Here is a 15,341-nt window from a genome sequence, read left to right as displayed (position 1 = left end):
GAATTATCATTTTTCTCCTATATATTTTGCTACTTTTTGCCTTGGTGTCACCCCCCTACCCCCTAAATGGTGTCACCCGGTGCGGTCCGCCCCCCCCCCCCCTTCGCTACGCCACTGATTACATGGATGATCTCTTAAGCATTAGCTGTTGATTACGTTTCTATCAGATCTGTTTGTAATCACGGTATAATTTTACGAAATGTTTCTTTTTCTATATATTCTACCGATTTATCTACCCATGAAGCTTTAAAGGATATCTCGATATTTGCGAAAACGTCAACACTTTTGGTTTATTGCTTTTATTTTGATCTGGCCACCAGGCTTTACCGCAGGCATCCAGTAGCTTTTTATTTTCTGCAGGCAAATCGATGTTGACGAAGGTAGCTATTTTAATAACTACAAGCATGTAATTTTGTTTTAAAAATTAGGGCTGTTAATTTATTTTCCCTATCTCTTAGTCCGCAAATAGATACGGCCGACCTCCCCCTCCCTCTTTCATCTTCATTTCTAAAAACAGTGAGGCTTTGTAATTAAAGGGAAATAATGTTTTAGAACTTATAATTTTATAAAAGCGGAGTTATTTCCATTGAAGTTCTAATGCCACCCTTGTTATGTAGGTTCGACCAGGGTTTTATCATACTTTTCTTTCATTGCCAGTGTTTCTTCCAGACTTTTTTCTCCGGGGGAGGGGGGTGGGGGGGGGCACTTGAAATTTTCGGGGGGGGGGGGGCGGTAAACTTTCTTCGGGGGGGGGGGGCGGACACTGTTAAAAGTATATATTTTCTATATAAATTATATAAATTTCATTTCGTTCGGGGGGGGGGGGGGGGGCGGTAACAATTTTTCGGGGGGGGGGGGGGAATCATTCACTCATCAGAAATCACAATTGTACAGGAATAAGCCATTGAATCATTAGAAATTTTAACTGGTTGTTTTTCTACACTGATGTTTTGATATTCGAGTGGAGTTAATGCACGGTTTATCATACGCATATACTTAGTCATTTCGTAGCAATGGCGTCGCTAGGTCTAGTGTCACCAGGTGCGGCACTTCATGGTGTGTCCCCCCATACACACCACACACACACACACATATATAATATATATATATATATATATATATATATATATATATATATATATATACATGTGTGTGTGTGTGTTTGTGTTTGAGTGTGTATGTATTATCAAGATGGTCATTGTGTACTTAGAAGACTTTTGAACTCTAATTATTCAGTAACTGAACTGCAAAAAGCATTTTTCTTCAATATATTTTGCAATTTTTCGTCGTGGTGTCACCCTTGCCCCCGCCTCTCGACGCCTCTGACTTGTGGTACTGTTGGATTTCTGTTTTTGTAGACAGGTAGGTCGTTAACTACTGTAGACTGGAAGTCTGGATGTTACAAGGTGCAGAGATTTACAGCGAAGTATCTTTTAAAAACTAAGGGATGGGGGGGGGGATCTTACATTAATCAGTTTAATACCTCACCCAACACCCTATCCCCATACACCACAGCGTCAAGTCCAAGTCTTGAACAATGGTACATCAACGTAGTGCGTAGCGAGGAAAGGGGGGGGGGGTGCGGACCGCGCTGGGTGACCACCATTTAGGGGGGGGGGTGACACCAAGGCAAAAAAAATAGCTAAATATAAAGAGAAAAATGATAATTCCACTTAATTAAGTGATTAATTCGAGTGTTAAATAATCTTTTAAGAGCAAATTTGACAAAACCCGACAAGGGTGGAGGGAGGGGGGGGGGGGTGCAAATAGAAATTTGGAGGGCGGTGGGTTGCAAATCGAAAACTGAAAATTTGTCCCTGGGCGCCGGGAAGGGTCGCTACGCCCTCTGGGGGTGACACCATTAAGTGCCGCACCGGGTGACACCCGACCTCGCTACGCCACTGCATCAACGTCACGGTCCTAAACCAAAATCTTGGGGGGGGGGGGTAAGAATAGGTGTGTGGGGTCAATAGTTACACAGTTAAGTCTTTTTACGAATTTTCTCTTACACTTCTCAACAAATACGTTTATTTTGTTTCATTTTGTTCCACTATTCGCTTTCAATGTAAACATTTGATCGAGGGCGCTTCAAATTAGACGTTGAAATCTGATGTCTTGCCTGTTGAAATATCCCGAATGTTGTTCGAATGTTGATCGAATGTTGTTCGCATGTTATTCGAATGCTGTTCGAATGTTGTTCGAATGTTGTTCGAATGCTGTTCGAATGCTGTTCGAATGTTGATCGAATGTTGTTCGAATGTTGTTCGAATGCTGTTCGAATGTTGTTCGAATGTTGATCGAATGTTGTTCGAATGTTGATCGAATGTTGTTCGAATGTTGATCGAATGCTGTTCGAATGTTGTTCGAATGTTGTTCGAATGTTGATCGAATGCTGTTCGAATGTTGTTCGAATGTTGTTCGAATGTTGATCGATTAACAGCGAATAACCAGGACAAAGAGATTTGAACAACTACACAACTACAATATATTTCCTTATGACTGCCACCTGTGTTGTGACCGATATTGCTTATCTTGAATGAGGAAAAAAAAAGGTTGGCGAATAAGGGGTGGCTGGGGTGGGTGGGCAAGGGCAGGGCTGGGCAGGGGATGGGGCTGGGGTATGGGCTGGGGTATGGGCAGGGGCTGGGTCAGGGCTGGGGGCATGTGCAGTTTATTCCTCAAAAAAAATTGAAGAAAAATTTTGGCCTATCAAAAGTTTACAAAAAGTTTTATTTATCTTGTGATGTTTTAATTTTATTTAAAAAAAAATTTCTTTAGATTTGTAAAAGTGTATTTGTATAGATATGACCAGTGGCGTAGCGAGGTCGGGTGTCACCCGTGCGGCACTTAATGGTGTCATCCACCAGAGGGCGTAGCGACCCTTCCCGTGGACAAACTTTCAAATTTTCGATTTGCACCACCCCCCCCCCCCCCTCAAACTTTAGATTTGCACCCCCCCCCCTCAAATTTTTCTCTATATATTTTGCTATTTTTTGCCTTGGTGTCACCCCCCTAAATGGTGTCACCCGGGGCGGTCCGCACCCCCGCCCCCCCCCTCGCTACGCCTCTGGATATGACATATATATGATCGGCATTTAAGCCTGTTTCTAACCCCTCAAAAATATATATTTATATTATAAATATATCTAGCGACACCGACCGCCATTTTTAAAGGCTAGATCCGCTTTATGCACCAGCACCATGCTGATGATAAAGATAGCATTGCCTGCGACTTCGAAGATCACTTCTCAAAAGTGTCTAACACTCAAAAACACCGATACGTAAAACAGACTGGAAAAGTGACCATTAAACAGTAGCAATACATAAATTTAACAGCTAATTCATTTACGAAATACTATTCACAACAAAGTTTATGTGAGAGTGAAAGACTATTCAAAGTTTATAACAAAGAGAGTGACTATCCACAAAGTTTATGTTTACAGTTTCAAGACTCTCGTACAGCTAGAAGTATCTACAGCTTATCTACCATTTACAACCTTCACATAAAAATGGAAACAAGGAACCAACGACGTAAATTTATACTGAACCATAGCGTACTAGAGCCCCATGTTCCTGTATCGCCGCCCACCTAATAAAACACAATTCAAACTGATATTCAACCCAGCGGTTCCTAAAAAGTCTGCACAGGACCCAATAATTTATTACTTATATTTTGTGATCGTTAATCTTCTTTGATGAAAGAGTAGTAACACTATTCGCCAAAGTGCATGATCGTTCAGATGAGATATATATTTCTACAACTAATTTGTTTGTTTACTATGTTATTCTTTATAAGAAATGTATTTAATTTGTTTTCGAATGTATACATGGTGTTATATTCAAGTTATGCAGTTAGCACTCTTTTAAATCTGATGCTTTGTTCTGCAGATGAAGTAGAGTTCATGTATTTGACAATGGAATGATTTGAACCTTGTCACATCTAGAAACTGAGAGGTTGGCGCTCTGTCCCTTTACTTTCCATGACTGGTTAGGTACCCATTCGATCACGGTTAAATGAGATTTCCACACGATCTTAACGTAAATAGATTGCTCTACCACTCGACTGTACCGTCCCTAGTTTTTAAAAGAGTTGTCAGGTTATTATTTATTAGTTATTATTAATATATATAAATACACACACACACACACACACATATATATATATATATATATATATATATATATATATATATATCTATATATATATATATATATATATATATATATATATATATATATATATATATATATTGAGAAAGAGAGAGGGTGTTACGTCCGGGTTAGATTCGAATTCAAGAAACGACTCGTGTTAACGTTCGATACGTTTATTAGGTCTCACATATCACATTACAACATAGCCCTCGACCTAACCCTGCCAACTAACTAACCCCTAACAACCATTCACTCCAGCTTTTATACCGCATTCGACCTTGGGATAACAATACACAAACACACCGGGGTTAGCAATATTCTAGGGTAAAACTCAACTCACACACTCACTCTCCCCTAATTCTAGATCATTCTATCCTATTCTAGTCTAACCTACAACTGACCCGTAACAGAGAGGGAGAGAGGGAGAGCGAGATGAGAGTGTGTGTGTTTTATTTTACTATTTGTATAGTATCCCGCAACACAGAACAGAGTTATCGTATAAGCCACTGAGGGTAAAATTAAAAATATAAATGAAACAAATATTTTAAAATGTATACGTTTTTAAATGTACCGAAAATAATAATAAAACGAACTTGCTTTTATTAAAGCATTGGTGGCTAAAATATTGAAGAGAGTTTGTTGCCCCCACAATTTGAGAACACTGTTGTAAAAACAATTTTCCTCTATTCAAGTGACATATTGAGCTGTCAATTCTGAAGTTCCTGGTGACCCACAATTTGAGAACACCTCTGTAAACCTACCGGGCAGTAGTTGCCATATTCGGCTTGTCTCATCCGTATTGATCTATTCGTTACCTCTCTCGACTAGCAGTTATGCCGTTTGTGAATCTATCACTACGACAATGTTGTACAATTCATTAATGTAGAACCACACTTTCTATATCAGACTAGTCTAGTATACTTTTTAAAGCTGCTGGAACCTCTTCTGGTATAATCGTAGGAGTCTGATGTAGGAAATGCATCGATTAATATTTTTTCTGGTGTATGTTTATTTATTTTCGTACATTCGAGCATGTAAGTTTTTGTATTTTTGTGTGTGAATATATTGTGTGATATTTGTCTTGAGACATTAAGTCGTTGTATATTTTGTTTGATGGAATTTAGCATTTAGATAATTTGACTCCTTAATTATACATAAAAGAAATAATATCCTTGGAATATTTCGTTAACTTTTATTTGTCTGAGATATGTTCTTATAAGAGCATATATATATATATATATATATATATATTATATATATATATATATATATATATATATATATATATATATATATATATATATATATATATGGTCATCCATAAATAACGTCAAGCTTTTTTGACGATTTTTACTTCACCCCCCCCCTCCGTCACACATCGTTACAAAAGCCAGACCCCACCTCACTAAAAATATGTCACAACCCCCCCCCCCCCCCCCCCCCCCCCCTTCAAAGTTGCAGTTGAATATTTCTTAAAACATCGATATTTTTCTAAAATCTTGTCTGAACTCTGTCAACATAGAGTATTTTAATCCGTTCTTATTACAATTTATTAAAACATTTTTCTAAAATGCGAAATAAAGGCTAAAACTCGTTTTCTAACATTGCTTTTTTTATAATGCAAAAGTGTGACGTCTTTCCATCTGAACTCCCCCTCATCTCACACCGTCACAACCCCCCCCCTACGAGTGTGACGTCATTTCTGGAAACACTAATATATATATATATATATATATATATATATATATATATATATATATATATATATATATATATATATATATATATATGTGTGTGTGTGTGTGTGTGTGTATTTGAGTATGTGCGAGTGTGTATCTAAGCACGTCTGTAACACTTTCATGCTTACAATTTATGTGTTCAGCCAAACCAGAGTGTTGCAGAAATCAACACGTCTGCCTCAAGACGTTCATGTCGAGTCAAGAAATACCAGCGTCTGATGTATGCCAGTAGGTAGAGATTACAATAGTCTAGTCTTCTTTTATGTTTGTTTATTCATGACTGAAAGGCGTGGTCTAGCGGTACAGCGCTAGACTGCTAACCCGTAAGTCTCGAGTTCGAATCCGGGTTTAAGTTAGAAGAACGTCACAAAGTCCACCCAGCTCTGATGAGTACCTATTTCTCGTTAATGAAAAAATATGGCTGGGTATAGTGCTGACCACACAATCACTCCATATTCCGAGATCACGGAAACACGTCAACTCTACTTCACTTGCAACATAGACCGTCAAGTTCGAAAAGGGAACTTTACTTTATACATAAATAATTGCCCAAAATTTACTCCGTACTTTACGGTGTTCTGATTCTTGTTAGGCAGTATCACCTCGCTCATATTAAGTTCACACGAATAAATCCACCCCAACATTATCGTCTAGTCACAAACGAGCGAATACTTTCCATTGTTAACATAACAAACGTCTTTTCTATTTCGGATCAGGATGTTTGAAATAGCTATTTTTATATCTGGGATTAGTGTCAGATATAAAACTTGTTTGGTATTTTAAATGTGATAAGGTTTATGTGTTCCCTTAAGTCCAAGGAAGGTATTGTTATACAAATAAAAATGATCAAAATGTCTAGTTCGTAATACATTTTTGTAAGCTTTAACAACTGTATAGAAAAGAGTATTGTTCTTCTTTTCACAAGAACTTTGAAAGATATAAACTTTATCACGAACCCCCCTTAAGATGCTTTTTTCTCTTTTTTTTTTCACTATATATATATATATATATATATATATATATATATATATATATATATATATATGTATATATATATATATATATATATATATATATATATATATATATATATATATATATATATATATGTGTGTGTGTGGATGTGTGTATTGATAAAGGGAGATAGACTTAGACACGAACACTTCTAGTCATATACACGTAGTGCACATTATTTTATACACTGCGCCAGTTAGGTAAGCTGACTCCTCCCGTGCAATATTAAGTTAACCACTCTTCTTCTAGACGCCTCCACGCTTACCTCACATGTACCATCAATCTAGAGGACGCCACAGTGGAGGACGTCAAAGAGATCCTAGACCGTGTGTTCCCAGAGTTGGACGCTCTTAACCTAACCTGTGGTAGGATTTTTTATTTCTTTCATTAACTTGAGATTTGAAATCATTTAGCAACACTATTTTTTTCAGGCATCTCTTCGGGGGAGGGGGGGGGGGTGGTAAATTAATAATTAATATTATAAAAACTTTTTTTTCTTTAAAACGCGAAAAAAACGGCTGAAATTCGTTTTCTAACATAGCTCTTTTGTGATGCAAAAGTGTGACGTAATAAGGCATAAAGAAAGTTTTAAAAGCTGTATTGCACAATCGACGCCTAGCCTAAAGACTGAATCAGAGATGATAATGATGTTTTAATTTTTTAATTTTTTAAATTTACAGAACTTCATCCTGAGATTGAGAGATTTTTAGGTGAGTAAACGTTTAATATAGTATAATAAAAACAACAGGCGTAGCATATACCGTAAGTAATCCTAGCTTACGTCTTCTCCAAGGGTTTATCCCTTAGTTAGTGCAGGGTTATTGGCATGTGTGAGAAGGGGTAGGGTGAACTTATCAAATGTAGCACAGTATCTTAAATTAATACAGTTCATTATGATACGAGTGAAAGTTATTTTAATTTGATAAATTGATTATATTTTTAGAGGATAACCCACATAATTCTACAACAACACGTGTAAAAGTTGGTAAGTTACAGGGATATCGAGAAATATGCCTATATATATATATATATATATATATATATATATATATATATATATATATATATATATAAATGTATATACATATATATATATATATATATATATATATATATATATATATATATATATATATATATATATATATATATATATATATATATATATATATATATATATATATATATATATATACATATATGTATATACATTTATATATATATATATATATATATATATATATATATATATATATATATATATATATATATATATATATATATATATATAATATATATATATATCAAAGGCCGTATGTCTATACTTATATGTAGGCCTATATATTTGTATAAATGTACATAACATGAATAGAAATTTACTTTACGATTTTAAAATCAAATCATATTTTAGTATTTAAGATTGAAACTTGAAGGCTTCAAACTGACTGAAATTGTGTTTACTGTTTCAGTGAATCAAGTGGACGGTACTCGCTGTGTGGATGTTTTCTTGGACAATATTGAGCTCCGTGTACCCCAGTCCTCATCTGTTGTGTCAGTGCGTAATGGTATAGAGTTTATTGTCCATGTTTACAAGCTGAGGAAAGTCTCAGTCCGTGTGAGTCTACCCAGCTCTAACGGGTACTCGACTCACGTTTGGGAAAGTAAAGGCGGCTGTTTATAAAACTGACCCCTGTATCTCTTGTATGCCAAGGCTTCGGCTAATAATACTTCACCACAAGATGAGAAAGTGAAGTTAGAGTTAGTTGTTTTTTTCCCACACCGCGATGTTACATGATTAGGATTTTTGAATAATACGGAAATGAAAGCAACCAGTAGAAACAAAACACAGAGAAAAGATAAAACAATCTTGTTTAAAAGAAAATCGTGTTCAAAATTCCCCAGTGACAATTTTTTTTTGGAAAATATAATGATCATCGTAACCGCTTTTACTTTACTTATTGGTAAATGGACATTATTTTATTTATTAAAAACAGGCTTAGTTGAATAAAGCATATACACTAAAGTTGAATATAATCCTTCAATTGCAGAGAGCTAAACTCGTTTTTTAAATGTATGAAGGAAAGCAATACAACCCCACAAGAGAATGTAAACGAAGTTATGGAAATATTTCAAGAAGAGCTGGCCATACACAATTTCTTTTGTGGTACAGTTTGTTTTAAAATTTATATATCTGGTTACAATGATCTAATACATGTTGTACTGATTATTTGGTGTTTTTTTACACCAATAAGAAAAAAATCATATTGTTAAATTTTAAAAATAGAGCTACATAATTAACAGCCACTAATAAAGCATCAGTCAATGTAGTTAGTTCGAAAAAAAACATACATACATTAACAGTAAATGCTAAAAACGTAAGCATGTTTTGTTATTTTTTTTCAGAAATAAATCAGCAGTCTATGGAAATAGGTATGATTTTCGTCATGTGTCTGGGAACAGGACATTACCCCCCCCCCCCCCGCCCCTCAACCGGTAAAGAAAAAAATGAAACGACTTGAAAAAATTACAAAATATTTCGTACATCTTTGTTTAAATATCAAAGCAACCTGTTTTTTCAGCATCTGTTGTTTGGGGCGATCTCCCATCTATATACGCAGTAATAATAAGCTAAATAAGTTAAAAGTTGTCAGCTATTAAATATACTATATTTAGACTTCAAGCAACCCTTTGAACTTAATGACCAGTGTTTTTAATATAATGTTCAGATATTTAATAAAATTATTTAAAAAAATTTAATTAATAAAGAAAAAAAACGACATAAAGAGATTTTAAACATCTTGAACACTTTCATATGAAGTTTCAATAAAATAAAATTATTTCATCTTCCAGCAACTACCTGTGAAGTAGCATCGGCCCGGTGTTTTGTGTCCTATTTTAACCAAGCGATTCTTAAACGCCATACACAAGACCCCAACCTGTTTTGCTTGTGAGAGACTTCGTTATTAAACTTATTATAGAAAATTTTATACCCCCCCCCCCCCCCCTTTTCATACATTAAAAAAAAACGTATTTACAATCAAAACAGACCACATTTGCAGGAATGATATTTTTTAAACAAGTTTAATTAATATAAAATAACCTTTTTCTTTAAAATAAGGCACAAAGAAAGTTTTAAAAGCTGTATTTCACAAACGCGGTGTAGCCTACAGACTAAGTCAGAGATGGTAAGAAAACCCTTCTCTTATTTGTTGCATATTGTCGTGGATTCTTCTACAACCTTAAATAAACATGTTTCTTTAGCAAGTGTAAGACATAACTAAGTTGATTTACTATTTTGGCATTTGTTGCATATTGACGTACTTTTTTTTATAGAATCCATGTCTTTTGTAGGCTCTGATGATTGATACAAGTGCAGGGGTTGGAAATAAAATACATTGTGGTAAGTCGTGAAGTCGAATAATTGTGCACTGTAGGCCTATACGTTTACCAATATTTTTTTTAAAATGTAGGCTATATGGTATTTTAAAACATACATGTTAAATCTAACTAGTAATTTTATGAGTATTTTGGCCATAAAATAATCTGATTTATGATGGCTATAAGGCTATACTAGTAAGAACATAAGTATAGATGTAGAATAGCTCAATTTCAGCTAACAATTTACAAATTGATAACAATATTTTTAACGGTTGATAGAAGAAAAAAATAATAAAATAAATAGATAATAAAAAAAATGATAATAACAAAATCAATAATTATAATAGTAACCTAATAATAATAAATAATATTAATAAAGTAATAATAATAATCAATAATAATAATAAAGTAATAATAGTAATAAATAATAATTATAAAGTAATAATAAATAATAATAATAATAATAAAGTAATAATAATAATAAAATAATAATAATAGTAATAATATTAAAAATAATAATAATAATGATAATAATAATAATAATAGAAAAACATATAACATATAACCAAATAGAATCAAGTCCACACTTCCTAGTAAGCTGAGACAATGTTAAAGGATACTTCAATAGTATGCAAGTCATGGGAACACCTGTCCTTACCTACCTTTGTTAGTGCGTGCCCACCTGCCTGTCATTACCTGCATATATAAGTGTGTGCCCACCTGCCTATCTTTATCTGCATCTATCAGTGTATATCAGACTACCTGTTATTACCAGACTACCTATATCTATACCACTTGCCTCTGTCTCTACATTACCTGTCTTCATCAATTGCAGCATAAATATTCTGTAGTGTTACATCTTTAAACATATTTAACCTAATTGTGTGGCCCATTGAGAAAGAGAATTTGTTCCCATTATATCCAGACTAATGTGTTGCAACAAGGAAGCCAAGATAGGGGATGGGAGTCACCCTTTGTAAAAAAGATGCAATACCTTTAGAACTGCGTTAACACAATAGCTATACCATCACATTTTATTCCGAATGAGAAGTTTCTTTTTTTTTTTTTACAATTTTAACATAAAAAAACCCTCGGAAAATTCTATCAGTCCACGATTAAGTACGTGTAATTTTTTTGAAAGTTTGAAAGTCTGATTAGAAGGTTAAGTAGCTCCAAATTGCGTAGCTTTTATTTTTAGTTTTATTTCCTTAATCCTGGCTAATCTTGTTGTTCCGTGTCTTACACTTCTAAGAAAGTAAACAATACAATCTGTCACACTTAATCAATGAACTATTTGTCATGAAATGTACTATAAAGTAAAGGTCAAATTTGGCTGTATAAGTCGTCGATTGTACTATTACATATGTCATAGTGTAGGTCATGGATTGTACTATAATGTTGGTCATGGATTGTACTATAAAAATATATTTCATGGATTGTACTATATGAATATCCTTTATGGATTGTACTATATAAATATACAATCGTCGATTGTACTATTACATATGTCATAGGTTGTAGTATAATGTAGGTCATGGATTGTACTTTAATGTAGGTCATGGATTGTACTATAAAAATATACTTCATGGATTGTACTATATGAAATCCTTTATGGATTGTACTATATAAATATACTTCATGGATTGTACTGTATAAATATACTTCATGGATCGTACTATAACATATGCCATGGATTGTACTATAACATACGTCACGGATTGTGCTATAACATATGTCATGGATTGTACTATATTAAAGGGCATGGATTGTACTATAATACTGGTCATGGGTTGTACTCTAACACTAAGCCCATCTGTTGCTGTATAGACGGAGTTGTAAGGAAAGCCTTGTTTTCACTCCCATCCTACAACCAAACCATAAACCAATAAACAATTTAAGTACGGCTTCACATTGGCTGTGAAGTGTTACGTTTTTGTCAACAATAAAAACACGGAACAAGATTACAGCTACGTCCATGACTGGGGGCTCATTTTACGAAACTAAAAAAAAACAAAATTAAAATAGTATCTAGGAATGCTAAACAGTGTTTTTTCCAGACTTTTTTCTCCGAGGTGGGGGGTGGTCAACATTTTCCGGGGGAGATGAGGCGGACATGTTTTCTATATAAATTCCATGTCGTTCGGTGGGGGGGGGGGGGGGCGGTAGACTCAGCCCCCCCCCTCCCTGATGCTAAAGAAAACAATATTTCTGTCAACATAAAAACGCGGATCAAATTTACAGCTAAATCCATGACTGGGCGCTGATTTTACGAAACTAAAAACCAAAATTAAAAAAGAATCTAGGAATGCTGGGACAATTTTTTTTTTCACATTTGTGCACAGTTAAGCGCTGTTTAGGTAATAGCTCTGTCACATGTTGAGGAAAAAAGTCAAATAACCAGACACATCTTCATTCGCCCCCCTCGAACACTCTCACGTCCACCCAGTGTCGGCACCAGGTTATTTAGCGCCCTAGGCAAAACTTATTAAAAGCGCCCCCCTTCGCAATTTTTTTCGTGCCACCTTATTATCAGAGGCGTAGCGCCCCGTCCAGGCGCCCGGGGACAAAATTTCGATTTGCACCCCCCCCCCCAAACTTTAAATTTGTTTTTCCAACCCATTTTGGCGCCCTCCTACGGACAGCGCCCTAGGCAACCGCCTAGTTCGCCTTATAGGTAGCGCCGGCCCTGTATCCACCCCCTAATTCACACACTGCTCTTTTTTCCACCTCTTTGAGGGTGTAAATAGTTATAAACTTACTTATAATAATCTTGCGGCATGTCTTAATTTGAACAAAAAATAACATACTACTGTTATTGAATCCTACCTTTCCGCACCTTATCAAAACAAGAAAAAAAATATTATTATTTAAAAAATAAATTAGCATGTTGCAGTTGTATTTGGTTTAAATAATCCGCAACTCAGTAATTTTATCGGAAATCAGTTTTCAGTTGCTATGATTGCAGTTATAACTCAGCGGATTTGTTTTGATGTTATGACTGGTGTATCCTCATTTTGTCTATATGCAACTTATATTTTTTTAAAGAACTACTCACCTTCTTTTTTTTAAATTAAAGAACTAACCAAAGAAACAAAAACAGACAGGACAGATGTCATAATTAGTAAGTATCAGTAATGATATTGTGGAAGTGACTTTTTTTTTAGTTTTGTAGGCCTATATTTGATTTTGTATTTAATTTGTAAACTTAATGCGCGTGAGTTCTCTTTAAACGCTCAAGGTCTTCAGTAATGATGGGGAATTTTCTATGATTTTTTTAAGACTTTCATGATGTTTTTAAAATGTGTGTATGTGTATGGAAGAGAGGGGTGGAAGAGTGGGGAGTGGGGGAATAGAGGTCATTTTTAATAAATGGTTTTAGCTTAGTATCCTTATGAACCCAAAATGTATTTTATAAAAAATCTATAAACTATATAATTAATTAATTAATTTTGAATGGTATGATCGTTAAATGTATTCACAACGAACCCACACCCCCCCCCTCTACATTAGCAGTCCTTACTACGCCACTGCATTGTTTTTTCCTTACTACGCCACTGCATTGTTTTTTTTTTCTCTATCCAGGACACCTAGCTGTGATAATGTCTGGAACATTCCAAGTGGCACTATCAGCTACAGTTCACATGTTGATTCACGACTTCGCCTAGCATGTTATTAGTATTTTAATTTTTTTGTTAAAAGGTGTCAGTTCATCACAAGTAAACAAAACGCTTAATGAATCAGTCTTTGGGTTAATGAGTACATCTGTGTGGATACATACATGTTTTTGTACTTGTGTTTATGTCTGTGACTGTGTGTGGGTGACTGTGTCTGGGGGACTGTGACCAAGTGTGTGTGTATGTGATTCTGTGCAATTACGTGTGTGGCTATGTGTGTGTTTGAATATGTATAACTCTGTATATATCTGTATGTGACTACGTGTGTATTACTCTGTGGGACTACTCTGGGGAACTATGTGTTACTATGTGTGGTGGAACTAGGTGTGACTATGTGTGGGGGAACTAGGTGTGTCTATGTGTGGGGAACTAGGTGAGACTATGTGTGGGGGGACTATGTGTGACTATGTGTGGGGGGACTATGTGTGACTATGTGTGGGGGAACTAGGTGTGACTATGTGTGGGGGGACTGTGTGTGACTATGTGTGGGGGGACTGTGTGACTATGTGTGGGGGGACTATGTGTGACTATGTGTGGGGGGACTGTGTGACTATGTGTGGGGAACTATGTGTGACTATGTGTGGGGGGACTGTGTGACTATGTGTGGGGAACTAGGTGTGACTATGTGTGGGGGAACAAGGTGTGACTATGTGTGGGGAGACTATGTGTGACTATGTGTGGGGGGACTGTGTGACTATGTGTGGGGAACTAGGTGTGACTATGTGTGGGGGAACAAGGTGTGACTATGTGTGGGGGGACTATGTGTGACTATGTGTGGGGGGACTGTGTGACTATGTGTGGGGAACTATGTGTGACTATGTGTGGGGGGACTGTGTGACTATGTGTGGGGAACTAGGTGTGACTATGTGTGGGGGAACAAGGTGTGACTATGTGTGGGGAGACTATGTGTGACTATGTGTGGGGGGACTGTGTGACTATGTGTGGGGAACTAGGTGTGACTATGTGTGGGGGAACAAGGTGTGACTATGTGTGGGGGGACTATGTGTGACTATGTGTTGGGAACTAGGTGTGACTATGTGTGGGGGAACAAGGTGTGTCTATGTGTAGGGAACTAGGTGAGACTATGTGTGGGGGGACTATGTGTGACTATGTGTGGGGAACTAGGTGTGACTATGTGTGGGGGAACTAGGTGTGTCTATGTGTGGGGGAACTAGGTGTGTCTATGTGTGGGGGAACTAGGTGTGACTATGTGTGGGGGGACTATGTGTGACTATGTGTGGGGGAACAAGGTGTGTCTATGTGTAGGGAACTAGGTGAGACTATGTGTGGGGGGACTATGTGTGACTATGTGTGGGGGGACTATGTGTGACTATGTGTGGGGAACTAGGTGTGACTATGTGTGGGGGAACAAGGTGTGACTATG

General features: G+C 36.0%; 1 protein-coding gene and 1 long non-coding RNA gene across 2 annotated transcripts; both read left to right on the top strand.

The window, feature by feature from the left end:
• The first annotated feature begins 4,979 nt into the window (after positions 1–4,979).
• On the top strand, positions 4,980–7,264 carry LOC131941137 (uncharacterized). The gene is made up of 3 exons (XR_009386615.1): positions 4,980–5,186; positions 6,035–6,119; positions 7,155–7,264. It is a non-coding gene; the product is annotated as an uncharacterized LOC131941137 (long non-coding RNA).
• A 956-nt stretch (positions 7,265–8,220) lies between these two features.
• LOC131941151 (uncharacterized) lies at positions 8,221–10,316 on the top strand. Its single transcript, XM_059300162.1, has 7 exons — positions 8,221–8,236; positions 8,375–8,543; positions 8,954–9,069; positions 9,309–9,335; positions 9,756–9,852; positions 10,024–10,090; positions 10,257–10,316. Exons 1-7 carry the CDS (start codon positions 8,221–8,223, stop codon positions 10,314–10,316), a joined length of 552 nt encoding a protein of 183 aa, XP_059156145.1.
• Positions 10,317–15,341: the final 5,025 nt, after the last annotated feature.

This window comes from Physella acuta, unplaced genomic scaffold, assembly GCF_028476545.2.
Source record: "Physella acuta isolate Inbredline_101_S28 unplaced genomic scaffold, ASM2847654v3 ptg000350l, whole genome shotgun sequence".
Lineage (NCBI taxonomy): Eukaryota > Metazoa > Mollusca > Gastropoda > Physidae > Physella > Physella acuta.
Note: the sequence above shows the minus strand (reverse complement) of the source record. Positions and strands in the feature narration are given on the sequence as shown.